Here is a 10,693-nt window from a genome sequence, read left to right as displayed (position 1 = left end):
AGGCGCCGAGCCAGGATTCTCTTTTCTTATCTGTGTTTATGCCAATATCTCAATTTATAAAGTCACTTAAAGCAGAAGGAGATGGCAAGAGCGTTTCTCCCTGCAGTGAACGTTAACTGTCCCTCGGGTTGGGATATAAGGAGTACGGAGGAAATGGTCAGAGTGAGGGCTGGGCTGTCCATATGTAAGCAAATTCCTTATCCTTGTTTGTCCACCCCCCCCATTCTCTGTAGACCACGTCTTATCTGGTAGTTTGCCATGTAGGTTTTAAAGTACTGTTTGTAATATTTATTGAGTAGTCACAGTGTCCCAAGGACAACGTATTAGAGCTTTATTATCTTTGAACCTATCATTTTGACTTCAGGTTAAAACTGTCCTTTGTCAAAATACCTTTTAGATATGCCAATAAAACCTTGTGCTAAGGAAAATTAGTATGATTTGTATGTCTAATTAAGGTATTTTTTTTTCCATCTTTTAGGAAAGCACCAGAGTAGTTCAGCCCGTATTTCTGGGGAAAATGATCAGTTATTTTGAAAATTATGATCCCACGGATACTGTGGCTTTGCACACAGCTTATGCCTATGCCGCAGGACTGACTGTCTGCTCGCTGATTTTGGCCATACTGCACCACTTATATTTTTACCACGTTCAGTGTGCCGGCATGAGGTTAAGAGTAGCCATGTGCCATATGATTTATCGGAAGGTAAGTGACATTCAGCATCAAATGTGTACCTTACCCGGAAAGCAACAGAAGTTGTGGGGAAGGTTTTATGTAAATTAAAAATTGTGTAAATAGAATCATTTAAACCAGGGGTGATCCTGGTGGGGCCTGTGAGCTGCGTACAGGTTGTTTGAGGCCTGTTTTGCTTACCTGTGTGTGAGATATGGCAAAACGTATTCATGGCCCTTGTTTTTACTTATTAGCTTTCACTGGTGTTTGTGAATTTAATGTGTAGCTTAAAACAACTCTTATACTTCCAATGTGAGGTAGAAAGGAAAAAAGGTTGGACACCCCTGATTTAAACCTTGCTATTGGCATCAACCTAATTTTTTTTCCTTTATGCAAACTTTCTCAATATATAATGAAAGTTTTCTAGTGCTATTAGGTCATGACTGCCTTTGATAATAGGCTGTTGCAAAATACTAAATTTATAATGAAATCTAATTAAAAATAATTTTTTGTGTTTTGTGCCTCAATCTCATAGATGTCTTTATGGAAGTCTTTTTGTTCATTAAAAGCTTTGTTTACATTAAAGTTGTATTTAAAAATGGAATTCCGTAAAATTGGATCTGTAAAATTAAATCTTGGAGGAATGTAGTTGAGGAATGGAATGAATGGAATCCATAATACTTTGTAATCTAAATCTAACAATGATTTTTTTAATAGCATTTAAGGAAGATGGTTGGATATTTGGGGTAACACTTTCATTTGAGATTGTTTAGTAATCTGAGATCTTAGTTTTTCTATTTTATGTTGCTTTTATTGAAGTTAAATTTTTTTTATTAATTTTTCTTCTACATGTGTCTATTAGGTTTCCACTTTTACCTTTACAGATTTAAAAAGGCTAAATTTTATGACTAACAATATTTAACATAAGGACTGAGAACAAAAACCTCATAAAGAATGAATGAAGATAAATACATTCAGAAAAGAAATCGGACGATTGCTGCAACAAAATATTAAGCAATAATAATAATAATGCAAAGAAAGTAACATTCACATTGTTAGAAGTATGTCCATTATAGAGTACTTTGATCAATTAACTTCTTTTTATTATTTTGTTTTTAACAAGTTAAATTTTTGCACAAAATATTTGTCTGTCAGTATTTCATGGGATTGGTTCCAAGACTGCCTTGGATTCAAAATATAAGGATGCTTAATTCCCTTATATAAACTGATGTAGTATTTGCACATGAACACTCATCCTCCCCCATACTTTAAAAGTCATCTCTGTGTTACTTACAGTACCTAATACTATGTAAATAGTTTTGGGAACTAATGACCACCTTTTTAAACAAAACAAATATTTTCAACCTGAAGTTGGCTGAATCCAGGGATGTGGAATCCACAGATATAAAAGGCCAACTGTATTTTATTTCTCTTTACTGTAGTTTCAGTAAGATCTGGTCTGATGTGTTCAGTAAGTGCTTTTTATATTGAGAAATGCCATGTAATTATACTGTAGGTTTCTGCGGTCTTAACACCTTAGTATGGAAGGAGTGGGACTTCAGATGTCTTTACAAAGGAGTTGGCAGTGTTAATGCCATCCTTGGTATCGCTTTGCCCTGAGTCTTTTTCTTTTCTTTTTTTTAAATTTAAACCTTATTTAAAAATGAAATCAAACCATTGCGAATACTTTTCTTGGCAAAATGCAAGTTCTCTTCGTGTCTTCCTTTTAGTAGAGTCTTATTAATCTTGGAATCCTGGAGGCCTCGTGTTGTGTTGTCCGTGGTAGGTTATAACAAACACGCCCAGCTTCCTTCTGGTCCTGTGACGTGAGAATGGTAACAGTGACTGTATGAGCTGTCAGTGGGTCGTCTTCTCTCTCCTCTCTTCTTTCTTCTTCTTCCTCATCATCATCTTTGTTATTCTCTTCCACTTCCTTCTCCTATCCAGAAAGAAGAGCCCTCAGGTTTCTGTATAAATGAGCTAGCTCTTTATCTTTCCCAGACCGTCCTTAGTTACAACAAATACATAGGACATTTCACTAACACTCCACTGTGAAATCCTTAAATACTGAAGTCAGATTTGAGGTACTGGGTCCACAGAACAAAGCTCTTTGCATAAGTAAGTTATTGTTCACCTGTTTTTCTTATTATTATTATTCTTTTTTTTCTTGAGACACAGTCTTACTCTGTTGTCCTGGGTCGAGTACTGTGGCATCATAGCTCAGAGCAACCTCAGACTCCTGGCCACAAGTGATCCTCTTGCTTCAGCCTCCTGAGAGCTGGGACTACAGGTGCCTGTCATAACACCTGAGTAGTTTTTCTGTTTTTAGTAGAGACAGGGTCTTATTCTTGCTCAGGTTGGTCTCGAACTCCTGACCTCAAGCAATCCACCTGCCTTGGCCTCCCAGAGTGCTCGTATTACAGGCATGAGCCATCGTGCCGGGCTTTTTTACCCCATTCTTTCTACTAATGCTTTGGAAAGCAACCTTTGGGAAATCTGATCTAACTCGGTGCATTTGCTTACTTGAATGCAGACATCTCCCAGAGGTATTAATTTGCCAACTTGATTATGCTGGAAGAATTGTCTTTTTTACAAAGCCCAGAATTGCTTGGGTTAAACCATAGACAAAAACTGAAATTCCAGGAGCGTGGGAAAGATGAACACCCTCATGCAATGCCTGTGTCTGGAAACCTGCCCAGGTGCCGAAATCAAACACTTCTTTATCCCAGATGGGCTGCTTCATAGGCCGGAAGTTGGCACTGCCACACGGCTCTGAAGGGCCCCTCCAGCCCCACAGCATCACAGTTTTTGTTCGAGATCACTGGTTCTGGCAGAAGTCAGGGTGGGTGACACCAGTGGAATTACTACTGAACTCATGGTCGCAGATCGTGGGATTGAATGACCTTGTGGGTTGTAGCCTGTATGAAAATGACTTGTCATTTATTTAGCTTCTCACAGCTTTGGTAAAAGTGCTTTTGGCTTTTCACCCTCAACTTACTGTAGTATATGCACACCATAGAATGGACCTTTTTAATGCTAAGTGTACAGCAGTCCAGTGGCATTAAGCTTATTCACATTGTTTTGCTGCCGTCCCCACCATCCGTGTCCAGAACGTGTTCATCTTCCCCAACTGAAACTCTGTCCTCATTAGACACTGACTCCCTGTGAATCGGGGCGTTTCATGTAAGTGGAATCGTAAATGTCTGTCATTTGTATTTGGCTTGTTTTTTTTTTTTGAGACGGAGCCTCAAGCTGTCCCCCTGGGCAGAGTGCCATGGCATCACGCTCACAGCAACCTCCAACTTCTGGGCTCAAGCGAGTCTCCTGCCTCAGCCTCCCAAGTAGCTGGGACTACAGGCGCCCGCCACAACGCCTGGCCATTTTTTGGTTGCAGCCATCATTGTTGTTTGGCGGGCCCGGGCTGGGGGTTCAAACTCGCCACCTTAGGTGTATATGGCTGGCACCTTAGCCGCTTGAGCCATAGGTGCCGAGCCTGTATTTGGCTTGTATCATGCAACACGTCTTTAAGGTGTGTCCATGGTGTAGCATATGTTGGAATTTAATTCCTTCCTAAGGCTGAGTAATATTCCATTGTGTGACTATACTACATTCTGTTGATCCTTTCATCAGCAGATGGACATTAGGGTTATTTTTGCCTTTAAGTAATTCTGAATAACACTGCTGTGAACATCGGTGGACCACTCTCTGTTGGAGTTCCTACTTTACTTTCTTTTGTGTATATACGGGAAGTGGAATTGTTGATTTATATGGTAATCCTCTGTTTAAATTTTTCAGGAACTACCATGCTTTTTCCATGGTGGCTGCTATTATTTGGGGGAGTGGTTTGTAAACTCAGATTTGAGGCTGTGTAGTTGGACTGCCGTTGATGAGTCCTAGTTTTCTTCTTTCTCTCTACCTGACTTAGGCAGACTGTACTAAGCTCAACCATCCTTATTGGTGGAATAGCGCCCAACTCACGTGTTTATGGTGAGAATTAAATGAGTCAGTTTGTGCAAAGCATTTAGCATAGTGCTTGGCATTTAGCTGGTGTTCAGATGTTTCTGTTATTTATGTTATTGGCACGCAATATAATTTTTTTTTTCCAAGACAGAGTCTCACTCTTGCCCAGGCTGGAGTGCTATAACGTCAGCCTAGCTCACAGCAACCTCAGACTCCTGGGCTCAAGCGATTCTCTTGCCTCAGCTTTCCAAGTGGCTGGGACTACAGGTGGCTGCCACACCAAAAATTAGCACCCAGCTAATTTTTCTAGTTTTAGTAGAGAAGGGGTTTCACTTTAGTCAGGCTAGTCTCAAACTCTTGAGCTCTGGTGATCCTCCCACCGTGACCTCCCAGAGTGTTAGGATTACAGGTATGAGCCCCTGTGGCTGGCCCACAGAACATTTTTATATACATAATTAGATGAAAAGGAAGCATGGATTTGAATGCCATACAAGTGTATAGATGTAATGAGTTAGGATAGGATCCCACTGTTGGTGGAGATGTGCAGGGAGGGTCTTTCAGACAGAACATGCTTGAACAAGGTTGAGATGGGAAAGTGGAGAGGGGTTTGGGGAGTGGTAGTCACATAGTGTGAGAATTTAGGAAAGCAGTAGGATGTAAATCTAGGAAGACAGATTGGGACCAGATGAGGGAGAACCTTGATTAGGAGTTTTAAGGCACTTGGTGTTTATTTACTTGGCCAATGTGAGCCACTGGAAGTTTTGGGGTAAGGAAATAAATACTCAGTAGTGATTTAGGAAAATGCATCTACTAGTGGTTTAATGCATGTGGCTACTCATCTAATGGGGCAGGGAGCACATGGTGATAATGACCTTGGAACAGGAAAGGAGAAGTCAGATCTGGGAGTTACACTCTGACTATCCTAATGGCCATTCATTCCTGTACTTATTTTTACCATTTTGCCCATTTGGTGAAGCAGTTAGTTATCATGAATTCCTGACTCAGGAGAGTTTTAAGTCATTATAATAAAATATTAATTATTTGATCTAATATCGGTAAATTGATCCAGTAAAGTAGTATATAGATATGTGTTTAAAAAATTAGCAAAATGAATTGGCATGTAAACCTTTAAATAGATTGTAATATTCGTGACAGATAGAGAAAGGAAGAGGAAAAGGAGCCTGCCCCAAGGTGTTGGAAAGAGGAGAACTCATAGTTAGGAATCATAGTTCAGAGAGGAATCTACAAATCTAGCCTGAAATTTGGGCAGATCCTCCAGCATTGCTATTCTTCCTTAGTATTATTCTTCTAGAAATACAGGAGGAAATATCCTCACCCATCATCCCAAATGGCAGGTATTATTTTTGCAGATTTTCTTCCAGTCTTCACTCTTAGCACCTCATTGGCCTCATGGATAGTCCGGCAACAGGCTTGCCTCTTTTACTCACCTCAAGGTGAAATATGTTTGATAACACCGCCTAACTTGCACTTACAGGATACATCGCCTTGCCCCATGTTTGGGGATGCAGATGCTGAAAGTCATTGTCAGATGGATTTTTGTTGTTGTTGTTGTTAAGGTTTATGTGGTAGCAGAGGGCGGCAGTGCCCTGGGCCACCCCATGGGTGCTGATCTTAGTGATGTTGAGTGGCACTCAATGGCAGTAGACTGCACTACCCTTGTGGTAGGTTTTGACTACTAATAGCCAACTCCAAGCAAATAATTGCTTTTTTCCAAAAATTCTTCAACATAATAAACAAATTTCCGTGTATTTCCATCTAAAGTCAGCATACCTGAATAAAACATTTCTGCATTTTAAGCATACACACAACATACAATGTAATAAATATTGTGAGTCTTCTGTTTTGTGGAACTAAAATTCTTTGTGTCTTCACTGCAGCCCATCCTCCATATCTGAGGGTTTCACCTCTGGACTCAGCCAACAGCAGATTGAAACTGTTCTCCAATAAAAAGAAAAAAACCAATAAAAGTACCAATATAACAATAACAGATAATACATAAAATTCCCAATACTGCATAACAACTATTTTCATTCTATTTGGTTATTATGAGTAATATAGAGATGACTTAAAAGCATATAGGAAAATTTACGTAGGTTATATGCAAATTTTACATCGTTTTATATAAGGGACTAGGGCATCTAGGAACTTTGGTAATACTCCTTGAAGCTACTCAAGGAGTAATTAAATAGCTATTCCTTTTGGATTTTGAGGGTGACCCTCTAACTACCTTTTCTTTTCTTCTTTTTTTTTTTTTTTTGTGGAGACAGAGTCTTACTTTATCACCCTCAGTAGAGTGCGGTGGTGTCACAGCTCACAGCAACCTCCAACTCCTGGGCTTAGGTGATTCTCTTGCCTCAGCCTGCTGGAGTAGCTGGAACTACGGGCGCCTGCCACAACACCCAGCTATTTTTTTGTTGTGGTTTGGCCGGGGCTGGGTTCAAATGCACCACTCTTGATACATGGGGCTGGTGCTCTACTGACTGAGCCACAGGTGCCACCCACTACTTTTTAATCAACTCAAGAGTGTCATTTACTTTTAGTATGTTTGAGTTTTGACAGACCACAAACATAGTTGGGTCACTACACTGCCATCGAGATATTGATCATTTTTATCATTCAGATTATTTCTGTCTCTGTCTAATTAGTCTTGTTTTCTTGCCCAACCTCTAGATAAGCTTTGATCAACTTTCTATTAGTATAGATTAGTTTTGCTCGTTCTAAAACGTTGTATCAATGGAATCATATGCTGTGTACCCTTTTTTTTTTTTTTTTAGAGACAGAGTCTTACTTTGTCTCCCTCAGTAGAGTGCTATGGCGTCACAGCTCACAGCAACCTCCAGCTCCTAGGCTTAGGTGATTCTCTTGCCTCAGCCTCCCGAGTAGCTGGGACTACAGGTGCCCGCCACAATGCCTGGATATTTTTTTCTTTTTGCAGTTTGGCCGGGGCCGGCTTTGAACCTGCCACCCTCGGTATATGGGGCTGGCGCTCTACCCATTAGGCCACAGGCACCACACTGCTGTATACGTTTTTCCTGACTTATTTCCCTCAGCATAATATTTTGAGATTATTCTACGCTATCATGTATATCACTAGTTCTTTTTTTGTTGCTTATTGTAGGATTTCATTATTCGAAACACTGTTTATCCTTTCAGTGTTGAGGAACGTTTGGGTTGTCTTTAGGTTTTGGCTTCTACAAACAGACCTCCTGTGAACGTTCATGTCCATGTCTTTTGGGGGATATATCTTTTTATTTCTTTTAGGCAAATACTGTTAGGATGGGGACTTCAAAAAGACTTCGTTTGGGTAGAGAACGTTTTCTCACACAGAGGAAGAGCAGTAAAAAGTAGAAAGTTTATTTTACTTTTTAGAGAAAGAAAGAGAAAGAGAGAAAGGGAAGGAAAATGGCAGAGCGCTGCAAGGTAGGGAGGGAGTGCTGGCAGGTGGGAAGAGAGGCTTGGAGGTTTTTCCCCTCCAGAAGATTAGTAAAGATTCTAGGCATGATTTGCTTTGTATTTATGCATTTTAGGGTTTGCTGAGTTTCTTGGATCTTTAATTTGATTCTTTATTATAAAGTCTGGGAAATATTTAACTGTTTCCTTAAAGATTTAAAAGGGGCTTGGCGCTTGTGGCACAAGTGGCTAAGGCGCCAGCCACATACACCTAAGGTTGTGGGTTCGAATCCAGCCTGGCCCATCAAACAACAATGATGGCTGAAACCAAAAAATAGCCAAGTATTGTGGCAGGCACCTGTGGTCCTAGTTACTTGGGAGGCTGAGGCAGGAGACTCGCCCAGGAGTTGGAGGTTGCTGTGAGCTGTGATGCCATGGCACTCTACCCAGGGGGACAGCTTGAGGCTCTGTCTCAAAAAAAAAAAAAAAAGATTTAAAAGGAAACCTATTTATTAATTCTGTGTGCATACTTGTGTTTCTCTATTTTAGCCACTTACATTAAGTATCATCTTTACCCTAAGTAATCAGCCTTTTTTTTCTTCAGACACAAAAGAAAGAGAAAACATCAAAATTATTTAAATGTTTTTCTGTCTACTAGCATTTGTTTTGTAAAATTTAAACAGTTTCGGTGTAGAAGATCTTTAAATTTTATATTGGGCATGATGAATGCTGCATTGTAGTTCTGTCCTTTGATGATCTTTGGAAGAGTTCTGAATTTTACACTAATAGCTTAATTACTGGCTGATCTCTTGGAACTTGTGTGAGCTTGGTTTTGTGGTTTAGTAGGGCAGACCTTTGGGAAGTCTAAGGTGTTTGCTAAGCTTCTCTACCTTGGTGGGACTCAGCCTTTAAACCTCATGTCCTTTATGAGTCTTATGAGGGCCTGGTTTTAAGTTTTTCTTGTAGTTCTGTGGTGGTTTATAGCAGAGGAGAATGTGAGTTACTCAGCCATGGCCAGGGCAGCAATCTCTTCCCTGGTTTCAGTAGGTTGGATGTCCGTGAGCCTTGGGATGGGAGTTGTGTGTGTACAGTGTGGAGTGTGGTCATATGACCCTTCAGACATACCTGTTAAACTTCCTTGCTAAAGAGATAAAGGGTGAGGCTGTGTCCTAGACTAAAGGATACCAAATTCTACCTGGGATCACCTGGGTACTTAAGAAAAAACCCAGTACTTGGGCCCATCCCTTGATCTATCTCCATCAGAATTCCTAAAGAAAAGTCTTGGATATCTGTGTATTTAATTTGTGCCCCAGGGAAAGCTTGGGGAAGTCTGTTCTGAGAGGATGGTAAAAGGAAAAGCAGATCCGGGGAGAGAGGGATGGAAGGATGAATGAGGCTGCCATGGAAAGGGGAAGGACTCTGGGATTCTCTGCATTCCTTTTCCCTGGGATTTATGCTCAATCTTGCCTGATTTTTTTTTTTTTTTTTTTTTTGAGACAGAGTCTCACTCTAGTAGCCAGACTACAGTGCTGAGGCATCAGCCCAGCTCACAGCATTCTCAACTCCTGGTTTTAGGTGGTGATCCTCCTGCCTTAGCCTCCTGAGTAGCTGGGACTATAGGCGCCTGCCACAATGCCCAAGTAATTTTTATATTTTTGGTAGAGATGAGGTCTTGTATTTTGCTCAGGCTGGTCACGAACTCTTGAGCTTAAGAGATCCTCCTTCCTCCAGCTCCCAAAGTGCTAGGACTACAGGCATGAAGTACCCACTGTGTCTAGTTGATGATTTTTTTTTTAATTTTTAATTAATTATTAAAATTGGCCTGAAATTTTTTATTTTTTTGAGACGGAGTTTTACTTTGTTGCCCTTGGTAGAGTGCCATGGTGTCATAGCTCACAGCAACCTCAAACTCTTGGGCTCAAGCCATCTGCTTGCCTCAGCTTCCCAAGTAGCTGGGACTACAAGTGCCTGCCACAATGCCCAGCTAGTTTTTAGAGAAGGGGTCTTGCTCTTGCTTAGCGATCTGCCCACCTTGACCTCTCAGAGTGCTGGGATTACAGGGGTGACTTTCCCTCATTCTTTTAAGATATTTTTCTTGGCTTTCTTAGAATGTGTGGTTGGTGGTTATTTCCTCTGATTTCTTCAAAGGTGATTGATTTGCATTTAAACATTTTTTCTTAAAATTTTTCTTTTTAATTTGTGGTAAAATATACATACCACAAAATACCCAACTTCTAAGGCAAACATTTTTAAAGTATACAGTGCAGTGGCATTAAGTAGATTCACATCCCTGGGCAGACATGACCCTACATCCATCTCCAGACCTCTTTTCATCTTGAAAAACTGCAGCTCTACACCCATTAATCACTAATGTTCCACACCTCCTTCCCCCGACCTCTGGAAACTTCCATTCTACTTTCTACAAACCTGGCAACTCTAGGGACCGCCTGTGAATGGAATCATACAGTACTGGTCCTTTTGTGACCCTCTTACTTCATTTAGTATAATGCCTTCAAGGCTAATTTAATTTTCTGAATGGGGTTAGGTCGCCTATTTACTCAATGTATGGGGACGAGTTTACGGCTCTCCAGAACCTCCTCTCTGGTGATGAATGGGGAGGAATGTTAGAGACTCTGTTAATGTAGAGGAACC

General features: G+C 40.6%; 1 protein-coding gene across 1 annotated transcript in view; it reads left to right on the top strand.

Moving 5' to 3' along the window:
• Positions 1–10,693, top strand: part of ABCC4 (ATP binding cassette subfamily C member 4) — a 252,668-nt gene that overhangs the window by 56,666 nt on the left and 185,309 nt on the right. The window contains exon 4 of the mRNA XM_012805020.1: positions 479–703. Coding sequence (XP_012660474.1) covers positions 479–703 — 225 coding nt within the window. The remainder of the gene's footprint in view (positions 1–478; positions 704–10,693) is intronic.

This window comes from Otolemur garnettii, unplaced genomic scaffold (genome assembly GCF_000181295.1).
Source record: "Otolemur garnettii isolate 467f Iridium unplaced genomic scaffold, OtoGar3 scaffold00034, whole genome shotgun sequence".
NCBI lineage: Eukaryota > Metazoa > Chordata > Mammalia > Primates > Galagidae > Otolemur > Otolemur garnettii.
The sequence above is the reverse complement of the archived record's forward strand: the minus strand, read 5'-3'. Positions and strand labels throughout refer to the sequence as shown.